This window comes from Mobula birostris, chromosome 21 (assembly GCF_030028105.1).
Source record: "Mobula birostris isolate sMobBir1 chromosome 21, sMobBir1.hap1, whole genome shotgun sequence".
Taxonomy (NCBI): Eukaryota; Metazoa; Chordata; class Chondrichthyes; order Myliobatiformes; family Myliobatidae; genus Mobula; species Mobula birostris.
The window spans coordinates 27139889-27166761 of record NC_092390.1 but is presented as its reverse complement, the minus strand read 5'-3'; the positions used below and the strand labels follow the sequence as shown (position 1 = coordinate 27166761).

Below are 26873 nucleotides of genomic sequence, written 5' to 3'. Positions count from 1 at the left end.
CTTGAACTTCCAGTAATTGCCCCCCTTCACCATTCCCCATTCTTGTTTCCCTCTCACACCTTCTCTTCATACCTGCCTATCACCTCTCTCGAGTGCTGCTAACCCTTCCCCTTCTTCCACAGTCTTCTGTCCTCTCCTATCAGATTCCCACTTCTCCAGCTCTTTATCTCTTCCACCAATCAATTTCCCAGCTTGTTACTTCACCCCTCCTCCTCTTCCAGTTTCACCTATCACCTGCCACCTTGTACTTCGTACTCCCCTGTCCCCAGCTTTTTATTCTGACTTCTTCCCCCTTCCTTTCCAGTCCTGATGAAGTGTCTTGGCCCAAAATGTCGACTGTTTATTCCCATCTATTGATGCTGCCTGTCCTGCTGAGCTCCTCCAGCACATTGTGTGTATTGCTCTAGATTTCCAGCATCTGCAGTATCTCTGGAATCTAGACTTAGAAAGGTTAGTCATCAACTTCTTGCTTCTATTAATTGGAAGAGAAGTTGGTATGATGCACGTCATTTGCCACTAGCTGTCCTCACCGCATGCATAAATTGTATTTTATTATAAGATTGTGTGCATAATAATTTCCATAGGATTGCTTTGCTTTTATATCCTGCAAAAAGATCCCAAAGTGTATTTCTGTTTAAAATTAAATACCATGCAGAAATCTTCTCAGTAAGAAAGGATGTCTTTTCTGGTAGATTTGATGTGTATTCACTGTTGGTCAATGGAGGTCAAGTCATTGGGTACATTTAAAGCAGAAGTTGATAGATTCTTGATTAGTAAGGGTGTCAAGTTATGGCAGAAGGCAGGAAAATAGGATTGAAATAAATCAGCCATGATGGAATGGCAGAACAGACGAAGGTCCAAATGGACTCGTTCTGCTCCTATGTCTTATGGTCATATGTAGCAATCAATTTATACATAACAGGATCCCAGATTTGATATTGGATGAAATCTAAACCTTGACCTCTGCTGTTTTGAATAATACATCCGAGCTTTTAGACCAACCAAAATCAACAGACAGAATCTTGACTTGATGGATAGAATTCATACATTCATCTGTGGAAGAAGATTCAAACACAAGTGTTATTAAAAAAACATGAATAATTGCAAGAAGAAAGGAGAGAATGGGACTAATTTGATGACTCTTTCTAAATACTTGTAGAGGCAGGATAGAGTCTGTTGCGATAGTTTTGAAATGCAGAAAAAGCCGTAACTGTGCAAACTGAGCTGTAACGTTAGTAAGATGGACAGAATTTTCAGTCACACTCAGTACTTACCAGTGCTTTGGCATTTGGGTTTGCTTTCTTTTCCAGCAGCACCTTGGCGACTTTGTAATGCCCACAGTGTGCAGCAACATGCAGTGCTGTCAGGTAGTCATTGGTCACATCGTCTACAGGCACGTCATGCTGAAGCAGCAGCTTCACGGAATTCAGGTGATCTCCCTGTGTTGCCATGTGCAGAGGGGATAGGCCATTCTAGTAGGGCAGGAGCACGTCACCAATGAACACAGAGCCACTTGTTCACCACTGCTTCACTACATTCCATCAACAACACTATTTTATTTAGCAATACAGCATGGAGTAGGCCCCGCCGGCCCTTTGAGGCACGCCGCCCCACCAATCCTACTTCACCCTAATCTAATCATGGGACAATTTTCAATGACCAGTACATCAGTGGACTGTGAGAGGGATCCGAAGCAGCCAGGGAAAACCCACACGTTCCACAGGGAGGATGGACAGAGACTCCTCACAGAACAGCGCCAGAACTGAGCTCCAAACTGGAACTCTCCAAGCCGTAATAGCGTTGCACTAACTGCAACGTTGCCGGCCGGAGGTGTAGTGGCATCTGCACCAGACTTCGAGGCGAGCGGTCCCGGGTTCAAATCCAGCCAGCTCCTTGCATGCTGTAGCAACTCGGCCTCGTAAAAAAACAGACAAATGCTAAAGAAATGGCAATGTTGTTGCACGGGGCATGGAGAGGAACAAAAAAAAACCTGTTACACTAGTGTAGCACCCAATACAATAGAATAAAATCAGGCATTTTATCCCAGAGTATTTCATCTAGTATTCACGGGCCACCTTTATTACTACAGTAGCATAACTTTAACTCACGTGATTATCAGCTCTAATCAGCTTTAACCTGAACTACTTCTTGCAGTACTGAGATCCACACTCTAATTATTTATTAAGGATCCCGGGATCACATGCTGAAATGTCAATGCTTATTCAGAACTTGCAATGACTGTCAGTTCTCAACTATTCCAAACAATGATGCTAAAATGGTTGTGTAGCGGTTAGCGCAACGCTATTACAGCGCAGGGTGTTCTGGAGTTCAGAGGTCAATTCCGGTGTTGTCTGTAAGGAGTTTGGGCATTCTCCATGTGATCCACATAGGTTTCCTCTGGGTGCTCCAGTTTCTTCCCATGATCCAAAGACGTACTGGTTAGTTGGTTAATTGGTCATTGAAAATAGTCCTGTGATTATGCTAGTGTTAAATAGGTGGGTTGCTGGGTGGTACAGCCCATCGGGCCTGAAGGACCTGTTCCACACTGTATCTTTAAATAAAATTAAAATAATTTAAATTAAATAAAATAAACACCAGTATCTGGTAATTCAAATTGAACAATGAAGTTAATTTTAAAAAGACAGTCGGGTAACTTGAAATCAGAGTAACCTGAGTAAGTTAAAATCTTTACAAATAACTTAGAAAATGGCAAAATCCAATGCACATTAAAAGGCAAGTTCTCTCAGTGAATTCAGCATGACATTTTTCTTGACACTGAAAGGAAATATGATTCTCTGGGTTCACACTGGGTTTTGTACAATATGAGCAGCACAATGCAAGATATCCTCACCACAGAATCCAAGAGTCACAGCGCTTAAAATGACCATAGAAATGGTATCCAGACATAACAAACAAAGAAAAACAACTCTTCTATTATTCAGTTCACTCTCTAATTTTCTTGCTTGTTCTTTCTGATGCTCTCCTGGAGGTGATGATGCAGGGTTTGTAACAACTGTTACTACCCCCACTTGTAAGTCTGAGTATTGATGGTGGTGTCAGTAGGTTATTATTCTACTGAGTGAGTCACCTTGAGTTAACCTGCTCATGGGAACCAGCTCACACAGGCTCAGCAGGTACAGCCTTCATATTAATAGGAAGCAGGATCTCCCAGAATTCTCTTCCCATTTCCTATGGTTGTTGACACTGCTTCTAGTGTCATCAGGCCATCACACAGGTTGGAAATAACAACAATTAATAACCATAAGAGATACCGAAATTCATCCCTTTTCACAGAACATACAGCATTAATTACAGCCCTTTTATCCTACTCTGTGATCAACCTAACCCTTCTCTCCTATACAGCCCTCCATTTTTTCTATCATTTCTGTATAAGAGTTTCTTAAATGTCCCAAGTGTATCTGCCTCCACCACCACCAGCAGGGCGTTCCATGCACTGACCTTTCTCTGTGTAAATAACTTACTCTGACGTCCTCCCTGTACTTTCTCCCAATTACCTTAAAATTATGCCCCCTCATATTCTGTCCTGTGAAAAAGTCTCTGGCTATCCATTGATCTATACCTCCTATCATCTTGTACACCTCTATCAAGTCACCTCTCATCCTCCTTCTCACCAGAGAGAAAACCCCTAGCTCACTCAACCTATCTTCATAAGACACGCTCTCTAATACAGATAGGATCCTGGTAAATCTCTTCTGCACCATCTGTAAAGCTTCCACAACCTTCCTATAAGGAGGCACCCAAAACTGAACATAATATTCCAAGTGTGGTCTAACCAGGATTTTATAGAGTTGCAGCATTATTTCGGGGTTCTTGAACTCAAATCTCCTACCAACCCTATCAACTTGCGCAGTGACTTTGAAGGATCTATGGATGTGAACCCCAATATCCCTTTGTTCCTCCAGGGTAATAAGAATCCTGCTATTAACCCTGTATTCTGCCTTCAAATTCAATCTTCCTAAGTGAATCACTTCATACTTTTCCGAGTTGAACTCCATCTGCCACTTGTCAACCCAGCTCTGCATCAGGTTAATATCCTGTTGTAACTTTCAACAGCCTTCTATGCTATCCACAACTCTACCAACCTTCGTGTCATCTGCAAACTTACTTACTCTTTCACTTTTTCATCCAAGTCATTTATAAAAATCACAAAGAGCAGGAGTCTGAGAACAGATCCCTGTGGAACACCACAGGTCAACAACCTGTAGGCAGAATACACTCCATCTACAACCACCCTCTGCCTTCTATGGGCAAGTCAATTCTTAATCCACAGCCAAGTTTGTAAACACAACCAAGTTTTCCTGGATCACATACTCCCTGACTTTCTGAATGAGCTTACTATGGGGAACCTTATCAAATGCCTTATTAAAATCCATATACACCAATTCCACTGCTCTAACTCATCAATATCACATTCTCAAAGAATTCCATCAATTTCATGAGGCATGACCTGCTCCTCACAAAACCATGCTGATTATCCCTCATTAAACTACGCTTCTCCCAATGCTTGTAGATTCTGCCTCTGAGAATCTTCTCCAATAACTTGCCCACCTCTTAAGTAAAACTCACTGGTCTATAATTCCCAGGATTATCCCTACTCCCTTTCTTCAACAAAAATATAAATGAGAATTGTCCCAATTCCAGAATTAAACTACCACTCTTTTAATTAAGTGGAAACATGTTCAAATATTATTTTACCCTATCTCACCCTAGATAGAAAAGGGATAGAGCTCTCTTGGTCCTTGCCCTTCCCTATAGCTTTCATCCCACCACCCTATACATTCAGCACATCATTCTTCGACATTACCACCAGGTTCTCACCACTAGCCACATTCCACCCCCACACTTTCCATGGGGACTAATCCCTCTGTGACTCTCTGGACTGTTGATCCCTATCCACCCACTCCCCCTTCTCTGCAAGCATTCTCCACATAGGAAGTGAAGCAGCTGAGCCTACACCTCCTCCTTCACCAGCATCCAAAGACCTAAAAGCAGCCCTTTCTGCTGAAGCAAAGATTCAGATGGGTTTTTGCCAACCACGTTTATTGCATTCAGTGTTCTCAATGTGGCTGCCTAGACATCGGTGAGAACAAGCATAGACTAGGTACCCACCATGCAAAGTATGTGCGCTTTGCCCACCAAGACAATCTGGAACTCCCAGCTGATGGTCCTCCTCCCCTATTCCCATAATAGTCTGTATATTTCCAGCCACTTGCACAGCCAGGGTAAAGCTTAATGCAAACCAGAGGAACAGCACCTTATAGTCCACCTGGGTAGCTGACATGACAGCAAGGACATGGATTTCTCCATTTTCAGATCATCTACTCCCCTTCTGTCATTTTTCTCTCTCCTTCTGTTCTAACCAGTTTCTCCTCCACCCAACCCTGCCTTCCATCAGCCTGTTTCTTTCCCTTCTTCCACACACTCCTCCACTGTTACCAACTGCCCATCCCATCTTACTTATTTGGCTTCATGGTCCATCCATCTTTTCTGTCGGATTCCATCATCTGAAGCCTTTGTTGCCTTCACTTATCACCTCCCGAACTCTTGCTATTTTCACTCTTCCAATTCCAACTACCCACCAACGTCCTGACCTGGATCTGCTTGTTGTTTTGCCTATTCTTGGAACCTCCACTCTCCACCTCCCTATACAGCCTATCTCGTCTCTACTCAGCAATCCAGCCGAAAGGTCTCAATACAAAACGTTGACTGTTCATTTCCCTCTACAAATGCCGCCTGACCTCCTGAGTTTCTCCAGCAGTTTGATCTTTCTTCAAATATCAACCTTCCTTTTAAAACCAAATTGTCTGTTTAATGAAAAACATTTTGCCTTGTCCCTGCAACATTATAATGAACATAGGATCCAGGCCAATTGCACTATGTTTATTGGCAAATCTGCTGTAAATGTTTCAACCAGCAAACAAGAACATTTCTGGATTTCTCTTGCTGCTCTCAGTAATGTTGCCAATGTTTTCACCCAATACTTTGCAAACAAAAGAATGTGTTTTAAGGCATGTGTTTAAGCTAATAAAACTATTTCAGATTGAATGAAGAATGACCTACTTTTGTCTTGGAAAGGATTGGAGCTCCTCTGTCGAGCAACATTTCCACCACCTGCTCATGCCCACTCCTTGCTGCACAGTGGAGAGGTGTCAAGCCATCCTGGAAAAAGAATTACAGCATTATTGCCAAATTTTAAAAACAATACATTGTGGTAAAATAGTAAAAAATACATTAGTGGCACGGTAGTGTAGCGGTTAGCATAATGCTATTACCATGCCAGTGACCTGGGTTCAATTCCTGACGTTGTCTGTAAGGAGTTTGTATGTTCTCTCCATGACCGCAAGGGTTTCTACCGGGTGCCCCGGTTTCCTCCCACATTCCAAAGACATACAAGTTACTAGATTAATTGGTCACATGGGTGTGATTGGGTGTCATGGGCTCATAGGGCCAGCAGAGCCTGTTACTGTGCTGTATTGCTAAATAAATAAATAAAATCTGCTTACACTATAATCTCTACCACAATGACCACTCTTCGACAATATGCATTGGTCACCAGTCACCACTGACTCACCATTGCACATTGATCACCACCGATTCACCATTGCTCACTGATCACCACTGAAAATGATTGCAATTTCTTAACACAGTAGTTTTAGTTGAACATATTACATAATAAGTAGTAACGAGTGGTTGAGTCCAGCAACTGGAAGATGGCGATAGCCTCGAAACAAGACGCACAAACAGCAAGGATTTGTAGATACAATAGGTCTCATTGCATTTGACTACGCTTTGGCATTCAAGTCCTGTGGAATGTTCACAGTCACACTTCCACATATACATGGCTTCCAATGTCTAAGGCCTTCCTGCAGCTGTTCTGTGAGACAATGATGAGCAGAAGGACTTAGAAAAACTAGGAGAATGGGCAACAAAGTGGCAGATGGAATATAGCGTAGGGAAGTCTTGTCAGATTAAATTCTGTAAAATATTGGATGAATGTCTGAAGGATAAAATGACAATTTAGCTCCTTCTGATCTTGTAGTATAAAGGGTCTGATAGTGGGTAGTGTTTGTGAAGTGTCTGTACAAGATAAACAGTGTAGATCTGTTAATGTCTGTAGAATGTTTGTTAGAGACTAAACATCTACTGGTCACTTTGAGAGCTGAGTTGATGAATTCTTTCTTAGTGTTTGTCTGCATTTGGGCTTATCACTTATACGCAAACATTAATACCCTTCTATAGTCCAAAGGACAGTTGTGTGCAAAACCTTGGTGGGCTAACAGATACGGAGTGACCATTACAATGTCTATTTGATTTTTGAGGGTATGATGAACACAGTGTTAATGGACACAGAACGTGTTCGAAAAAAGACACGAGGCAAAAGACCAAAGAGTTTGTCTATCTCTCCGTGCCTGTGCCTTGTGAATATATTCGCTTTGTTGGACTTCACCCAGACCAAGATTGCGATCAGTGCCTGAGACCCAGGGGTGGTTTCATGAGTGAGTTGGAATTCAGAGTTCGCCTGATGCTGGCAACAACCAAGTGGTGACAAAGAATCGTGAGCCCTGAAATTTTGTGCCTTAAAGAAATCTTTATGGAAATATTTGTGTCTTGCTATGCAGTATTTTGTGTGGTTTAATTGTGCTAAATTAGGCTCAAGTTACTTTGTTGTGTTTGTATACTTAGTACCATACCTCTTGAACACTCGAATAGTTGGATCTAATTAATCCAGCTCATTATACTTTGGCACTGCGAGCAGGGTCCAGGGAAAGATGGAGATGGACAAGCAAGTCAAGCAATACTATATCCGAAACATACCCAAGAGTTCTGAGTAAATGGGGTCCTCCCAAATACCGGGAAAAGGTATTGGCTGAAATGTCTGACGTTAAGCTTCCAAGTATAGTATCACAATGCCTTAAGCATATGTATAGCTTTTGTCACCAAAAGGGTCTCTGCCTCTCGGGTGAATTTTTATGACTGCATTGTGGCAGTTAAATATTGAAACGGCTGAACTCTCTGAGGAAATCAAGCAACTGCAGCGCGAGTTAGCCTCGGAGTTCTGAGAGCACTATTTTAAGCGAAATGGCATACGTGGCACAAGAGCGCGCCGAGTACTAAGTTGCCATGGCATGTAGATTGGCTACGGTAATGTAAAAGTGCCGCATGCATTGCAGCTGTATGACGGTGGATGCAGTAATGGTCCGATCTATAGCTCTGCAGGAGGATCGGGACGCAGATACTTGGGACGGGGATATCTGGTATGATGATGTTTTGGATGGGGACAATACAATATAATCGAGGCGAACATGTAAAAGTTAAAGAGGAATGCTGGAATGCTGATGAACAAAATCAAGCTCTAACGGCTGTCCTTACAACCACAGAGACCACTATCCGTAGCTACACTACCACTGAGTTACAGGAGGTAGCCCAAAGTCTACGTCAGTGGCCAGGGGAATCCTTGCCCAGCTGGCTCACCTGCCAGTGGGATTTAGGAGCCTCCCAACTGTTTTTAATGTGCATAAATTGATTCAGTTGGATCATTAACCATGGACCCACTGTTTCTGGCTGAATTGCAGGCTGGATAGGCTGACAGAGCTGAACAGTGACACGAGCTGTCTGTGCTCGCTACTCTGCCCCTTTGGATTGGGATGTGTCTCCTCGTCCTTGGAAAACCCTCTTGGAGGGTACTTCATGTCTCCGTGATGTGGCAACACAATCTGCCATTTATTATAAAGAGGCTATCCCCTTTTCACTTGATATGTGCACCTGATTGATGGAATGGAGACCCTCATAGTGGAAAGGCATCTTGCTGACTCTGTTAGGGCCAGCTGAGAATTGGACCGTTGCAAAGACTAAGAATCTATTGGCCCAACTTGAAGGGTCAGATGTAGATCGGAACAGATGCAGGTTAAGGATGCTTTAAATCCCTGCAGTAGCGTTAAGCACATAATGAATGGAACTAGGAATGCCCCAGCGTAGTTGACGGCTGTACCTCAGCAGTCGGTATCAAAGAGTCCCTCTTCCCATCTTAGTAGAAAGGAAATGTTCCTGTCCCTGCTAAGAAAAATATTGATGGTATACCTACAGGTGTTCTTTATGTGCTATACCGTTTGCTTTGTAACCCAGGTGGGTTGCATTCGATAGCCCAAAGGGACTGGTCACCTTTCTGGCCCCTACACTATACTGTAATGTTAATCCCAAAAAGCAGGATGTTTCCCAGTTACAACTAGACTTGGATGAATTGGGCCCTGTACAGCAGGTTACTCAACCCATTGCCTAGGAGTATTGTAACTATATGTTATAATTATTGCTGCTGCTGCTTTGGCAACTCATATTTCTGGCATCCCAGAGGGAAACCTGAGGCCATATGTACCTATTGCCTTTTGGTGGTCACGTGACAGTAAGTGGTGGCGAATTGCCCTAGTGGATACTGGGGCTGTGGTTACCTTATTACATGGGTATCTGGATCTATATACAGGGCAGTGAGTGTGTATTCAGGGATTGGGTTATGGATTCTCTATGAACAAAGGTCCACCTCGCTTTTGATGAGGGGCAACCTCGGTCTGTCCCCACACACATCTCCCAGGTACCCGAAACATTTTGGGAATTGATTTGTTAATGGGAACTTCAACCATGATGCCCATTGGGAAATTTGCTTTTGGTATTAGGAAAGTGTCTATTCTGGTTGGAAAGGCAAAATGGGAACCCGTCTTTATACCCTTGCCATCGCAAATAGTAGTTGCCAAGCAATATCATATCCAGGAAGGGCATGAGGAAATCAATGAGACGGTCAAGTCCCTCCTAAACCTGGGGGTTCTTCGTCCTGCCTCATCCCTTTATATTAGAATTACATGGCCAGCTTGGAAACCTGATGGTTCATGGCGCATGACTAGTAATTATCGCCATTTAAATCAGTTTGCCCTCCGCTGGCCACAGCAGTTACCGATGTTGTGACCCTGATTGAGGACCTTTCTGGAGGACTGACAGTTATTATGCTGTTACTGATTTGGCTAAAGCTTCCTCCTCCATCCCTAATGCTGAGCGGTCCCAAGCTCAGTTTGCTTTTACATCAAAAGAGCCTTCTGTAAAGCTCCACACGCTTCCACAGGGATACTGTATGTCCATAGTCCTATTTACCATGGTATGGTGGCACAGGATTTGCGTGAATGAGTCCCATCCACCAGCATTACAGTAGCTCACCGTATAGATGATGTACTATTGCGGGAATCCTATGAAAAGGAGGACTCTGAAGCCCTTAATACTTTGATTGATCACATGCAATTGAGGGGACGAGAAATTAACCCCTATAAACTACAGGGCCCAGCTACGACTGTTCATTTTCTAGGAATGCATCGTACTAAAGGTGATAGGATAATTCCCAATAAGGTCATAAAGATGATCCCAGGCATAGCAACCCCTCCGGCAAAACAAGAAGCCAACACTTTGTTGGCCTTTTTGGATACTGGTGCCGCCAAATACTGCATTTGACTATACTCCTCCAACTCTTGTATGCTGTGACCAGCAAGTAACTTAGATTTGTCTGGGGGCCCCCAAGCAACAATCAGCTTTTGAGGCTGCAAAGGAGGCTGTTACTGTGGTCTTACCCACACCTCCTCATCGTGAGGGCCTCCCCTTTGAATTGCAAGTTTCTGTTAAAGATGATGTGGCTGTCTGGAGCCTGTGGCAGAAGTATAGAGGAAAGAACACACCTCTAGATTTTTGGTCCCGAAAGCTTCCTGATGCTGCCACCAGATGCTGCATTTGAGAAACAACTTTATCCTGTTACTGGGCTTTAGTGGAGTCTGAAACACAGATGGGGATTCACTCATCTCTCTCTCTCTCTCTCTGCCCTGACCTCCCATTTTGGGATGGGTATTCTCTGACACACTCACCCATAAGGTACGGCATGCAAAACAGAGTTCAATTGTCAAGTCGAAGTGGTATATTTCTGAATGAACAGGTAGAAGGAATAAAGGCTCAGACCATTTTCTAAACGGAGAAAATACAGAAATGAAAATGTGCAAGGACTTTGGAGACCTCATGCAGGATTCCCTGGAAGTTAACTTACAGGTTGAGTTGGTCATAAGGAAGGCAAATGTCATGTTAGCATTTATTTTGCGAAGACTAGAACACAAAAGCAGGGATATAATGCTGAGGCATTATAAGGCTTTGGAGAGGGTCTAGAGGACGTTCATGAGAATGATCCCAGGAAGGAAAGGATTAACATACTGGGAGTGTTTGACGGCCTTAGGCCTGTACCCTCCGTTGTTTAGAAGAATGAGGCAGGGATCGCATTGAAACCCATTTAAGACTGAAAGGCCTAGACAAGAGTGGACGAGTAGCGGATGTTTCCTAGAGAGGGAGAGTCTAGAACTAGAGGGCACAGACTCAGAATAAAAGGACGTCCCTTTAGAAAAGAGATGAAGAGGAATTTCTTCAGCCAGAGGGTAGCGAATCTGTGGAATTCTTTGCCACAGACAGCTGTGGAGGCCAAGTTATTAGGCATATTCAATGCTGAGGTTGATAGTTTCTTGATTAATAAGTATGTCAAAGGTTATGGAAAGAATGGGGTTCAGAGGGAGAATAAATCAGCTATGATGAAATGGTAGAACAGACTCGATAGGCTAAATGGCCTGATTCTGTTCCTGTCTTATGGCCTTATGGTAAAAGCTTTAAAAAATAAAATTTGAATACCTTTTTAATTCAATACAATAAATTATTTTAAAACCACTAACTTTTGCAGTCAAAATAATTGCTTCCAGAGTAGATACATCAATTTCTGGTTCAGGAAAAGCAGAAGGATAAGAGACAGATCCCGATTCAGATTTGTTCAGGATAAAGAGCTTCATCCTATGTTGTTAGCTTAATAGTCCTTATTTGTTTAGTAAATGTCAGGGAGATACCAAAGGAATTTTTAATTGTCAATAGACAGCGCAAGACAACTGTTAAATTACAGGGTCACCATACTGACTACTGTTTGATGGTGTTTTAGTGTCTCGCCTTGTTGAATATTGCTGTTCTTTGTTGCATGTCCACCCTGACCAACAGACCACAGCAAATTCCTAATACATGTAAATATGTTTGGTGAACAAAGCTGATCATTGATGCTTCATTTCTAAAATAGATCCTTCACGAAATGCTTTCTGTAGAAAATGTCACGAGAAGCGAAGTAAAAAACAACTTTGGAAAAAAAATCAGAACCAGGTTTATTATCACCGGCATGTGACACGAAATTTGTTAACTTAGCAGCAGCAGTTCAATGCAATACATAATGTAGCGGAGAGAAAAAAATAATAATAAATAAAATAAAATGTAATAAATAAACAAGTAAATCAATTACATAAATCAATAATTATTTTAAAATGTGCAAAAACAAAAATACTGTATATTAAAAAAAGTGAGGTAGTGTGCAAAGCTTCAAAGTCCATTTAGGAATTGGGTGGCAGAGGGGAAGAAGCTATTCATGAATCGCAAAGTGTGTGCCTTCAGGCTTCTGTATCTCCTACCTGATGGTAACAGTGAGAAAAGGGCATGTCCTGGGGGCTAGAGGTCTTTAATAATGGACGCTGCCTTTCTGAGACACCCCTCCCTAAAGATGTCCTGGGTACTTTGTAGGCTAGTGACCAAGATGGAGCTGACTAGATTTACAACCTTCTGCAGCTTCTTTCGGTCCTGTGCAGTAGCCCCTCCGTACCAGACGGTGATGCAGCCTGACAGAATGCTCTCCACTGTACAACTATAGAAGTTTTTTGAGTGTATTTGTTGACATGCCAAATCGCTTCAAACTCCTAATAAAGTATAGTCGCTGTTTTGCCTTCTTTATGACTACATCAATGTGTTGGGACCAGGTTAGATCCTCAGAGATCTTGACACCCAGGAACTTGAAGCTGCTCACTCTCTCCACTTCTGATCCCTCTATGAGGATTTGTATGTGTTCCTTCATCATACCCTTCCTGAAGTCCACAATCAGCTCTTTCGTCTTACTGACACTGAGTGCCAGGTTGTTGCTGCGACACCACTCCACTAGTTGGCATATCTCACTCCTGTACGCCCTCTTGTCACCACCTGAGATTCTACCAAAAGTGGTTGTATGGTCAGCAAATTTGTAGATGGTATTTGAGCTATGCCTAGCCACACAGTCACGTGTATCAAGAGTAGAGCAGTGGGCTAAGTACACACCCCTGAGGTGCGCCAGTGTTGATTGTCAGCGAAGAGGATATGTTATCGCCAATCTGCATGGACTGTGATCTTCTGGTTAGGAAGTCGAGGATCCAATTACAGAGGGAGGTACAGAGGGAGGTACAGAGGCCCAGGTTCCACAACTTCTCAATCAGGATTGTGGGAATGATGGTGTTAAACGCTGAGCTATAGTTGATGAGCAGCATCCTGACAGAGGTGTTTGTGTTGTCCAGGTGGTCAAAAGCCGTGTGAAGAGCCATGGAGATTGCGTCTGCCGTTGACCTATTGTGACGATAGGCAAATTGCAATGGGTCCGGGTCCTTGCTGAGGCAGGAGTTCAGTCTAGTCATGATCAACCTCTCAAAGCATTTCATCACTGTCGAACTGAGTGCTGCTGGGCGATATTCATTAAGGCAGCCCACATTATTCTTCTTTGGCACTGGTATAATTGTTGCCTTTTTGAAGCAAGTGGGAACTTCTGCCCGTAGCAATGAGAGGTTGAAAATGTCCTTGAATACTCCTGCTAGTTGGTTGGCACAGGTTTTCAGAGCCTTACCAGGTACTTCATGGTGAACCAAGCAAAATTCATGGATTTAGCGAACAAACTTTGAATGGCTACAGGTGTAAGAAATATGTTCACAGCAAGACTCACAAACAATATTGGGATAATGACCAGATACCCATTTTTTGTGATGTTTGGCAAAGGAAAAACTGGACAGGACATCAAGTAGTTCTCTGCTTTACTTTAAATGGTACCACACAGTCATCAGACATCAAGGATGAAGGATCAAGTTTATTTGCCATATACTTTTTTTTATCATGTCATAGGAATTTGTCGTGGTGTGTTAGGTAGGATGTGACATGCAACAAAAGAACACCATTCAATAATTACAAAGAATAAAGAATTCTATAAAAATAAGCAATTATATTTAAATAAGAAAACTAGTAAATTTAGGAGTTAAAGGACAGATGTTGAATAAAATGTGCATACCAACACAAATACAGCATGTATCTACAATGTAAACAGCATTATAAAAAGTGGTTTAATGTGTCTACAGTGCAGCGCAGTGACTGAGGCAATAGAAAGAGGGGAGTGGAGGTCCAGCTAGATGGTTGATCAGATTAACCATGGTCATGGGTGTCCATTTGTGTGAAAATATGGGCTATCAGTTTAAAGTCACATCTAAAAGACTGCACATTGACCAATAATCAGCGATTAGTTGATCTAACCAATAGCATAGAGTTGTTATCACTCACTGGGACTAACCATTAATGAAGTCTTGTGCTCATTCAGCACAGAACAGGGAATTGTCAATGGAACTAACCATTGGCACAATGGGATTAATCACCGGCACTAACAAGTGACCAGCCAATGCAACTAATGGGAGTTAGTTGCATGCCCCATGAGTGGTCAGAAGATAGGCACATCATTGAATATATTTCTTGAGCATTCACAGCTGGCTTGCTTTTGTTACATTTTTAAAGTGCACAATTAATGTGTTAGAAATATTTGCAGGCTTACCCTGGTTTTGGCTTCAATTTGAGATCCTCGGTCCAGCAACAACTTAACCATGTTAGCATTCCCTCTCTTTGAGGCCACATGCAGCGGGGTGATGTCATTCTGGGGACAAGACCAGTTTTCAATTACTCTGACCTGCACATGTAATGGACTGACTGCTGGCACAAATGTCTGACACTTTGCACATTTCACACTGTTTTACAGTATTTGGTCTGTTCAGAATTTACACATTTGTTAACAAATCTCTGATGCAGTTTGTTTTTTATATTAGCCACCAAGATCGGAGTCAGGTGTTGCAGCTTCTTAACGATTCGTTGGCATGAAGCTATTGGACTAATATAAAACAAATTCATGAATCCCATTCCAGGAAAGGAAACACATCATCCTTAACTGGCCTTCCAACTTGTCATTCCCTTCCTCCTGCCCAGAATTCCAAAACACCCAAACTCAAAGCAACATGATTAACTCTTCAACTGCACTCCGCGGCAGCCTTTTAGCATATTCAGAGGCAAGATGGCACAGGAAATAAAAACTCGCCTAATCAGTGATGTGCACATCTTGTGAGTGAATGAAAAAAGAATTGGAATCACCATCACAGTGGGGATAAATACAAATATAGATATTGACCCCTAACATTTACAATAAAGCATTTCTCACATAGTGCTAAACACAACAGATTCTGCAGATGCCACAAATCTTGAGCAACACAAACAAAATGCCAAAGGAACTCAGCAAGTCAGGCAGCATCTATGGAGAGGAATAAACATTCAATGTTTCTGCCCGAGACCCTTCATCGGGACAGAAATACGGCCCTGACATCCTCTAGCATTTTGTGTGTCATACACAATGCTACCTTCTTTGTTTCTGAATACATTTCCAGCATCTGCAGAAACTCTTGTGCTTATAAGGTATGCTTGTTTTCCTTTGCCACAATATTCTTGACAAGCTCAGTATACATCATTTCCTAATTTATAATTGTTATAGAGTTAAAAACAGGAAATGATGAATCAGAGGAGGATGAGAGGCTACTGATAGAGGTGTACAAGATGATAAGAGGCACAGATTAAATGGATAGCCAGAGACTTTTTCCCAGGGTGGAAATGGCTAATATAATGGGGCATAATTTTAAGGTGATTGGACGAAAGCATAAGGGAGATGGCAGAGGTGTTTTCTTCCCCCCCCCCCCCCCCCCCACACACACACAGAGTGGTGCGTGCATGGAAATAGAGGCAGATAGATTAGGGTCATTTAAGAAATTCTTAGATATGCGCATGGATGGTAGAAAAATAGAGGGTTATGTAGAAGGAAAGGGTTAGATTGATCTTAAAAGGTTGACACAACATCATGGGCCAAATGGCCTGTACTGCACTCCAGTATTCTACGTTCTATGCCAATAATTCCTATTCAAAATTTGTCAGATCACCTGGAAGAGTACATTTCTGAAACCTTCTTGCGATTTGTTGGTTGTTATCAGTACAAAGGTTGCTGGTCAGAAGGCCTTGAGCAACAACAATTCTCAGTAGCTTAAATAAAGATAATGATACGAGTAGCGCCTTTACAAAGAAAAGGTCTTTTGCTTCACAAGCCATTAAGATTTATTATAAATGTAATGTTCATGTTAAAAAAAGCATAAGAGAAATGCATAGAGGTGAAATGTAACATCAGCTAAATCACAATCTGGAACCTTACCCGGGCTGTGAAATCTACAGCAGCACCACGATTCAGCAACAAAGTTGCTACATTTATATTCCCATAATGAGCAGCTATATGAAGCGGGGTAAAGCCACTCTGAAAGAAAGAGGAGATTTAAGCATTAATTTTTGCCTTTTGTGTTTTACAATGTCACTTATTCTCCCAAGGCTTGTTAGCAATCACTGTTTAGTTGAGGCTCTTTACCCCAGAAGACAAAAAAAAATCTTCCATGTCACATCCACGCCATTTTACTCTTCTTTCTGAAACTACTTTTTGTTTAAAAAGCCACATTGCTCAAGTTCATTGAATGGTCTTTGAAGTGCAGGTGGTCTGCTGTGCTGGGGGTAGCACAGCAGCACGGTAGTCAGCGGGACGCTTTACAGCACCAGTAAATGTTAGACCAGGGTTCAATTCCTGCTGCTGTCCGTAAGTAGTTTGTACATGCTCCCTGTGACCATGTGGGTTTTCTCCAAGTGTTCTGGTTTCCTCCCACATTCCAAAACAGACGTACAGGTGAGGATTAATAAACTGTCGGCATGCTATGTTGGCACCGGAAGCATAGCAACACTTGTGGGCAACCCTCAGCACATCACAAATAACGACGCAAATGATGCACTTCAGTTTAAGTTTCGCTATACGTATGACAAATAAAGCTAGTCTTTATCTCATCTAGCTTTATGTAGTCAGTGCAAGTTTGACCCTTTTAGCAGTAATTATCTGAGGTAGTGCGTTACAGACTTCCCAAACTGACAGGAGGCTTGCATGCGATTGATAAACTCTTGCAACATCTCCACGGGTGAAGTTTGCACAAAGTGAATTGGATGGCAGTTCCAATTGTGTGCCGTCTGCATTGAAGGTTTAAAAGGGCTGCTGATTTTGCCTGCCAGTAGCAATTCTCTCTCAATGGCGCATACTGTTCTTGGGGCATGCACATTTTAGTTTTCCCCTTCTCTCTCATACATACACTCAGAGACAAAGGAACACACACACAGAAAACAGCAGGAATTTGTAATCATACAACATTATTACAAAATAAAACTTCCCGAAGGTTGCACCGGAGTAACTGTTAAGCACCACTTGACAGCAAGCAGATATTAGGGAGAAAGCAGAAAGCATTAGGAGGAGAGGTAAGTTTTAATGCACATCTTAAAGAGCAATTGAAGAAGGAATTGCAGAGCTTGGCAACTGAAAGCACAGCCATCAGTGGCAGAGTTATTAAATTCAGCGGTGCTTAAGAGGCCAAGACATATGGAGCAGTCATATTTCAGAGCAACTTAGACAGATATAGTGGGACAAAACTATGAAAGGATGTGAAAATAAAAAAGTATTTTAAAACAGAAACACTGTCAATGTAGGCCATTAGACACAGGAATGACAGCTGAGCACAGGGAGAGCAGCTTTTAACAATTAGAAACACACGTACAGACCCACACTCTCTCTTCCTTTTCAGTGTACTTCTCACATTAGGCAGTTTACATATATAAAAATCAGAGAAAATCCTTTCTCCAAACTAAGCCATAATTTCCAGTTGCATTGCATTCCACTCCACACAATTGTATAATCAAGTTGTGCTGAATTTCAGTATGCAACACGGTGTAGACGGATGGAGCTTTCACACAGATCTCAGATTGATGCATGTGTTTGCACATCCCAAGATGCCAAAGTTTCATAACAAAATTTCCATAATTAAGTGATTTGTAAGTGTCCATTTTCACAAATTAGCCCCACCAGGATCCTGGGGTCTTCTAAAATGAAAATGGGGAGGGATGTACAATAGACAACTCAATGAAAATCAGAATTACCTTGAGTAAAGCCCAACTGCATCTGTCATTGTATGAGGCTGACACCCAATTCTGACTCAGCAGTACTGCACAGAATCCATTCCCTAGAGAACGGTCTGTTTCTTATCCACACTAGTAAGATTGCACTTCATTAAAGATAGGCATGTGCACGTTAACCTCTTGGCTTCGCACAGCCAGGCCACGACCTGCATAGAATTTACAGCCATTTCCGAACATGCTTAAGGAACAACTTGAGGGGAAACATCTATTACCTAGCTGTAAATAGAAATATTGCTACAAAACATATAGATCCGTGTCACCATTCTTAAGCTTGGTAAACACTGGATGTTAGTCAACAACAAAATTATACTCATGAGTTAAGAGTTCCTACAACACTTTGTGAGTATTGCCCTGAATTCTATATTGTGCATAAGGCAGGGAGAGTGATTCAGAATTGGAACTTACAATAAAACCATATGGCATACTTTTAAATGGCATCACCTGCTGTGGGTGCAAATGTGCTCAAAGGGAATACGCCCTCATAAGGGAGAGGTCGGCCATGAAGCACAAAGTAAACAAGAGCTGTGGAAACTGTTTCTTGCTTGGTGGTGCCTTCTGCTTCAGTAAATGTCACAAAATAGAACTGGTAATGGAGCTGTTATCCAGCTCTAGAGAACATCGTGACAGACGCAACATCAACAGGTCTAGAATACTTGCGATGGTGACTCACGGTCTCACCAGCCAGATATATGGGCTGACATGCACTCTTTAAGGAAGTGGCAAAGAGTATAAGGTGAGGATCCAAGTGACACATCCATAACCATGCTGCTTCAAACATTCCCCTGAATGCTAAAGTGATCAGTGTTCCGATTAATAAAACAAGCCGCTCTTTCTCGGAAACAATGTCATTATCAATACCTATCGCCCTTAGGATCACGTGGTTCACCTGCAGCGCTGTGTAGGGTTTAAATAAGACCCCCGTGTCTAGTGCTTAAGAACATGCAACTACAATTTGGGCCCTACACTTCCAGAAATCTGGAGGCATTAGATGCATTTGCAAAGATGTTCAGCAAGCCTGTTAGCCATGCTTTCATTGGAGTGATGTTTAAGAGAGGCACTTCAATATTTTTAAGGATCCAAAGAATCCCTCTTTTCTGACACTTGCAGGGTAAGTGTCATGCAGCAGTCCGGGAAAGTCAATCCTAGATGCACACCTGATCAGGGCTGTCTGCAGTTCCCAGCACCTGCATTTCATCGTAACTCTGACAAGGGCCCAACCAGCTCTTCCGAGTACGATGGAACTTGGGTTCTGACCAGAACAGATTACTAATGGAAAGTTAGTGATCATCGCCAGGTTCTAAAATGACAAAACATAAAAGGGTGAATAGTCTATCCCTAAGGCTTCCAGGTCCAACTGCAGAAAGCCCTGCAATTTGATCTATTTCTCCAGATTTGGGCATGCTACAGTTTCAAGACTAAAATAAAAAGCATAGCCAGAAATAAGAGATGAAGCAGCAGCAGCAGCACAAGAATTATGAGTGGCGTGGCATATAATATGTATACCTCTGTGGTCCTATTCACCATCATCTACGATAGCACATTGGGCAGAGAAGAGAAGGAAAGAAAAATGAAGGATTAGTTCACCGGCGGGTGACAGGCGTTCCACAAACCCTGTGATGAACGAATGACAAGAAAGCAATGATCCAAGCAAAATGGGAAGTAAGAGGCGACAGCAGGAAAAAAAAAGAAAAAAAGGGAGGGAATTGAAGAGGAAAAAGTTCCTTGTACACTGAATAAATGCTTATTTAGAATACTTTCTCATTATATTAAAGCATTTGCACACAATTTTAAAAAGGAAAACCATCATTCACATTTTTCTGTAAAGCAAATCTTTGACTAGGTTTCTTTAAAAAAAAAATTCAGGATAAAGTTTTCGGTCTTGGCTAGACATATACCTGCCTCCAATTGCCCAGTCCGCTCGCTCCCACCATTGATGGCCCAATACGTCCAGCCTCAGAACATCCTTTTCTCCCCCAAGCTAGATAGAAAATAAAAGTTGTTCTGCTCCCTACAGGGTGATTCTTCACTCCCTGTCAAACAACTATCCAGCCCCCATCCCCTCTTTCCCCCTTCCATTTGTTTTCCCTCACTCCTCTAACACCCATCCACCAATCCACTACCGGCATGCCCTGGAGATTACTCTCTGGATCCTAGAAGACACAATAAAAGCGTTGACAAACCGATTTCAGGAGTTATGTGACAAAAAATGAGAAAGGTCACACCAACTTTTGGCATGTATTTTGGGCCTACACCACCACTGGATATCATAATAGTGAGACTGCCATGTCTTAAACAGCAGAGCATGAGTTAGAGAGCAGGCAGCATAGTTAAGTGCAGGCTCCGAGCTGGGGGAGGAGGGGGCAGGCCGCGAGCTAGGGAACAGGCCAGGGGGTACACCGATGCCCGCAGGACGTCAGTAAGGCCTACCTTCGACTCCACGTCGGCGTTGTGGTCATTCTGCAGAAGCAAGGCTGCTGCTTTGGTGTCATCTTTGCGAGCAGCAATGTGCAGAGCTGGCAGTCGGACCTTTCCCTTCGTGTCGTTCTCCAGTAGCAGCGAGACCACCTGGTCATGACCTTGCTGCAGCGCAACAGCCAATGGAGTAAACCCATCCTGCACAGGCAGATGAAAAAGTAGTGATTATAGTCCAAGCATCATAGCTAGAGACATCCTGCCTTTACTCCAAGTGTAGTTAGACTGTGTACCTCCGGCATGTCTGGAGATGAATACCATTTTTACAGGAAAAATCATTAAATACATCAAGAACTAAAGAATAAAAGCCTATAGTAAACACGAGAGTTTCTGCAGATGCTGGAAATCCAGATCAACACACACAAAATGCTGGAGGAACTCAGCAGGTCAGGCAGCATCTATGGAGAGGAATAAATAATCAACGTTTTGGGCCGAGACTCTTCATCAGGACTGGAAGGGAAAGGAGAAAGGAGCCAGAATATGGAGGTGGGGGAGGGGAAGGAGTACAAGCTGGCAGGTGACAGGTGAAGCCAGGTGAGGGGGATGTCAGGTGGGTTGGTGAGTGGATGAAGTTTACTTTTCCTTTCTCAGTGGAGGAGGCCATGGACTGACATGTCAGACGGGAATGGAAAGTAGTTATAGTAATTAAAAGTTAAAAGTTATCATAGTGTAGTACTTAAAAGGTTATTGCAGCAAGTTTGGATGAAGTATAGAATAAAGAAATTCTTAAGGGATAAAAACACTAGCATGCTCTACATCAGTTTTGGTATAGTACCATATATAACAATACAATCTGCCATTCATCAGCACTGCTTAAGCTTCACCATTAGCAGAACAATGAGCATCTACCTTGGCTGCTAAAGCAAAAAGATTCGGCTTTGGTACAGAAATAAACTGTGCCCAGTTCTCTAGATATGGTCTTATCAAAGCCTGGAAAATTGTAGCAACACTCCTACACCCATTCCAGAATGCTATTAGCCTTGCTGACAACCTGCTTTACCTTCAATTAGCTTTGTGCTTTGTTTACAAGGATGCCCATGTTATTTTTTGAATAGTTTCTAAGCATTCAAAAAGTTTCTCTTTTTCTATTCATCTTTCCTCATATAGCACTCCACCAGCCACCTTTTACAGATCCTTTGTGCATTTTTCCATCGTCAGCAAACTTAATACATTACTCATGGTCCATTCATTTTGAAGATTGGTCCTGGATCGAGACTTCGGCATGAATCCTCCTGACAATCCAATAGCTTTCCACATCATTCCCATTTTCCTATCTAGGCTGCCCATCACCTGACCCTGACCAGCCCTTATTTTGAGTAATTTTCTGTATGCCACCTAACTGAATGTCTTCTGAAAAATCTAAATATACCATACACTGCTTGTTAAGAACTAAAAAAAAACAAAGTAAAAAAAAATACCAGTGTCATATTCGATTTTTCTTTGGTAGAATAATTTTGCCTCTACCTAACCAACTTATGACCTTATAGTCACGAATGATCACTTCCCAAATAAGAACATTCAGCACTTATCCAATAACTCATGCCACAGCAACCAGCCTGTAATGGCTTGTAGTATCTTCCCTTTTTGTTTACCAGTCGTTATGTTTGTTACCTTGTGATATATTTGGACAATTATAGGATCTATGGAAATTTGGAAGGTTTTTAGAATAATAGGAAACCCCTTTCAAAGAACCAAATGAGATGCACAAAATGCTGGAGGAGCACAACAGGTCAAGCAGCATCAATGGAAAGGAATATATATCCCTGCAAGTGGCCAGAGTGTTACATCTTCCCATATACCTCCTCCCTTACTTCAATTCAGGGCCCCAAACTACCCTTCCAGGTGAAGGAACTCATCTCCTGCAAATCTGCTGGGGTCACCTACTGTGTCCAGTGCTCACAATGCGGCCTCCTCTACATTGGTGAGATCCGTCATAAATTGGGGGATCACTTCATTGAGCACCTTAGCTCCATTTTAATTCCGATTCCCATTCCTGTTCCTACATATTGGTCCATAGCCTCCTCTTGTGCCTCAATCAGGCTACCCTCAGGGTGGAGGAGAAACACCTTATATTCTGTTTGGGTAGCCTCTAACCTGATGGCATGAATATATCTCCTTCCAGTTTAAAGAAAAACCCTCCCTCTCCCCTCTTCCATTCCCTAATCTATCCTCTTACCTCTTCTCACCTACCAATCACCTCCCTCTGGGATGACTCCTCGTTCCCTTTATCCTACGGTCCACTCTCCTCTCTTATCAGATTCCTTCCTCTCCAGACTCTACCTTTTTCACCCACTTTCTAGGCGTCACCTATTACCTTCTAGCTCAACTCCTTCCCCTCACTTCACCTTTTTCATTCTGGCATCCCCCCCTTTCCTTTCCAGTCCCAAAGAAGTGTCTTGGCCTGAAATGTTGACTGTTTATTCACTTCCATAGATGCTGCCTGACCTGCTAAGTTCCTACAGCATTTTATGTGTGTTGACTTGGATGTCCAGTATCTGCAGAATTTCACATGCTTAAGAATAAATAAGTCAATGTTTCATCAGAGTCTTCATCTCAGCCTGAAACGTCAATTATTCCTCTTCATAGATGCTGCCTGATCTGCTGAGTTCCTCCAGTATCTTGTGTGTTGATCTGGATTTCCAGCATCTGCAGAATCTCTTATGTTTATCAAATGAGAATAATGGCTGTCTGCATCATTGCCAAGCTGCTGATAATAAAAGATCTGGGTCATCTCGATTTGTATTCAACACACAATGATGAAACAGACTTTCTCATGTCATAAAATCCAACCAAAGAGGGAATACAGGTCCAATAATCCAACCCATATTCTTGCGCATTGAAGGTCAGTTTGCCAAAAGAGTAGGTTCAAATTAGACATAGTTCACACCACTGGGCACCTCATTGCAAAGAATGGAAAAGCAACAGTGAAAATAGCTCATCCACTGAATAAGGCAGGACAATCTGCCTAAAGACATTTAAAAAAAAGCATGTGACCATGGTTTTTTACAAATGGAAGTAAAGAGCACAAAAGCCAGAAAGTTATGCTGAACTTAAATAAAGCATTATTTCATCTCCAGCTGTAATATTGCATTCAAATCCACACACCGTGCTTCAGTAAGGATGTTAGCGTATAGAACAGATGTACTGGAATATTTCCAGGAATGAGGGCAAGTCTTAGAGCATCATTACAACTCAGAAGTCTGTACTAGCTCCTTGTCAAGCAGTCCTATCAACCCACCCCACTACTCTTTGCCCACACATCTGCAAATTAGTTTCTCCCATGCCAGTCCTAAACTCTTTCGAAAATTGGTAACTAACTTAGAAAATGGACTGTAAAGGGCAGTGTTGTTCTCTCTAGAGTAGAAAAACCTGATGGTATATTTCGCCAAGTTACTTAAAATATACCAAGGTTTGGATAGAATAAATATAAATATATAATATTACCAATAGCTCATGATTGGTAAAGGGGTTAATAGTTATGAGGAGAAGGCAGGAGAAATGGGGTTGAGATAAAAAGTTCATGACTGAATGGTGGAGCAGACTAAATTGCCTAATTCTGTGGGTCTCTTATGGTCTAATAGCTGAAGAGATGATAAAAAAAAGGCAAAGGTTTAAAGCATGGGTTCCCAATCTTTTTTATCCCACGGACCAATACTGTTAAGCCAGGGGTCTGTAAAGCCCAAGTTGGGAATCCCTGATTTAAAGTGATCATCAGGATCACCGGAGGTGGTTTGAGAAGAAAACTTCATTTTTCACAGAAGTAGCCGCTGAGATTTAAAGCCTGATAATGTAGTGGAACTGGATTCAGTTGTAAATGTCAAAGGAAAGAAAGATATATGAAGGAACAGGAGAAGAGCAGATGTGACAAATTGGATAGTTCTAGAGAATGCTGTAGAACTTGGTAGCCACTTTATTAGGTACACATATAAAACTGCCTGTTAATGTAAATATCCGATCAGCCAATCACATGGCAGCAACTTAATGCATAAAAGCATGCAGACATGGTCAAGAGGTTCAATTACCGTTCAGATCAAACAACAGAATGGGGGAGAAATGTGATCTAAGTGACTTTGACTGTGGAATGAGAGACAGGAAAGTTGGAGTTTCTCAGAAACTGCCGACCTTTTGGGATTTTCACACACAACAGTCTCCAGAGTTTACAGTGAATGATGTGAAAAACAAAAAAAAAATCCAGTGAGCAGCAGATCTTTGGGTGAAGGTGCCTCGTTAATGAGATAAGTCAGAGAAAAATGGCCAGACTGGTTCAAGCTGACAGGAAGGTGACAGTAACTCAAATAACTACATGTTACAACAGCGGTGTGCAGAAGAGCATCTCTAAATGTGCAATATATTGAAGCTTAAATTGAATGGGCTACAGCAGCAGCTGAAGAAGACTACAAAGATACAGTCAATAGCCACTTTAATAGGTAGAGGAGGTACCTCAAAGGTTACAAGGTTCATGAAGTGGTCACTGAGTATATATTCATTTCTCATAAAGGATGTGCTGTAAGCCCAGCTCCCAGTGCCAAGCCTTCTTTCAGAGAAGCACAGATTACAGAATGTTATACGATCCCATCAATTACCTTATATTCTTGCCTTGGACTTAATTAAGAAACACAGTTTGATTGGTAAAACATTTAACTGTTTCATAAAGTCAGATTTCTGAAAGGCAACTTTAATGATTATGGTTGAGGGATAAATACTGAGCAATACATCATGAGATCTGCCTCACATTTCTTCAAATGGTATCATGGAATTCTTTATGCTATAGCAGAAAAAGGCCCGTGTTGACCAAACCTCACAAATAACAGCATTTATGACAATTCACGGTTTCTTCAGTACTCGAACTGAGTGACAATCTGAATAATGTGTTCGAACATCTTTGCAGGGTACAAGAGCCTGAAGGCACGCACTCAACATTTCAGGAACAGCTTCTTCTCCTCTGTCATCTGATTTCTGAATGGACAATGAACCCATGAGCACTACCTCACTATTTTTTCCTTCTCCTTTTGCACTACTTAATTTAATTTAATATTCTTTTTCAGATATGCCTTTGTAATTTATAGATTTTATTATCATATAGTGCAATGTACTGCTGTCACAAAACAACAAATTTCATGACAGATGCCAGTGATATTAAACCTGATTCTGATTCTCCCAACCAGGCAGCCTTTTATTCTATGAAACTCAGCTGGCCGCAGACAGCAGCTGCAAATATATTGAACTAATTAAATTATGGAATCCTGTGTGGTCCCCCAAGAAAAATCTTGGAAGTTTTTTTTTTACACTCACTTATTTTTAATTGATAAATATGCACAATATGAAGACAAAAAGATCAATCCTATGATGTTACCTCAGTTGCGATGCTCTGACTTGCCCCATTGTCAAGGAGAAACTTTACAACTTCCAGGTGATTCTCCTGAGCAGCCATGTACAAAGGAGTGAAGCCATTCTGCAAAAGAAAGATAAATATTGTCATCATACATAGGGGAAAAAGTGTAATTTTGCTTCACTTTACAAAGGTTTATGCTGGTCTCTACTTCTTAAAGAATAACTTAGCCCTAAAGGTGCCTATTCTTCCATTTTCACATTTAAAGCTCTTTACTATCACTCTCCTCTGCTTGCTTCAACTTGATGACATACTTAAACAACAGCTCTACACATCTGAGCTCCAACAGAAGACAAATGGGAAAATGCAAAGAGCCTTCAAGGCCTTAAGATCAAGATCGAGTGCGAAGATAGTAAGATAAGATGGTCTAAATGGGCCACACATTCATTTAGCAACCAGCCTCATCTCCTTGCCACTTCTCTATTGGGTATGATCCAGGTGAGAACATTCAAAAGCAGAACCAGTTTTCACCAAAAAGTCAAAAAGAGCTATGTTAATTATATTAATACGTATCTTCTATCTGATAGTCAGCTGGTGGTATACTGGCATCTGCACCAGACTTTGAGACGGGTGGTCTCAGGTTCAAATCCAGACGGCTCTTTGCATGCTTTCCATCCATGTTGGGCTGAGCATCAAGCTAACAACTTGGTCTTGTAAAAAGCAGACGAAAATGCAAAAGAAACGGCAAGGTCGCCACCCGTTGTGCCCCAAGGTCCAGAAAGGAACAACAAAGAACAGAACAAACAACTATCTGATAGTGCCT

The 26873-nt window shown here is 42.0% G+C and overlaps 1 protein-coding gene across 2 annotated transcripts in view; it reads right to left on the bottom strand.

The window, feature by feature from the left end:
* ank3b (ankyrin 3b) overlaps positions 1 to 26873 on the bottom strand; it is a 390132-nt gene that overhangs the window by 168395 nt on the left and 194864 nt on the right. For both annotated transcript variants that reach the window (XM_072239211.1, XM_072239212.1), the window contains exons 5-10: positions 26075 to 26173; positions 20677 to 20862; positions 16406 to 16504; positions 14720 to 14818; positions 6082 to 6180; positions 1275 to 1472 (exon numbers count right to left, since the gene is read on the bottom strand). In XM_072239211.1, coding sequence (XP_072095312.1) covers positions 1275 to 1472; positions 6082 to 6180; positions 14720 to 14818; positions 16406 to 16504; positions 20677 to 20862; positions 26075 to 26173 — 780 coding nt within the window. The remainder of the gene's footprint in view (positions 1 to 1274; positions 1473 to 6081; positions 6181 to 14719; positions 14819 to 16405; positions 16505 to 20676; positions 20863 to 26074; positions 26174 to 26873) is intronic.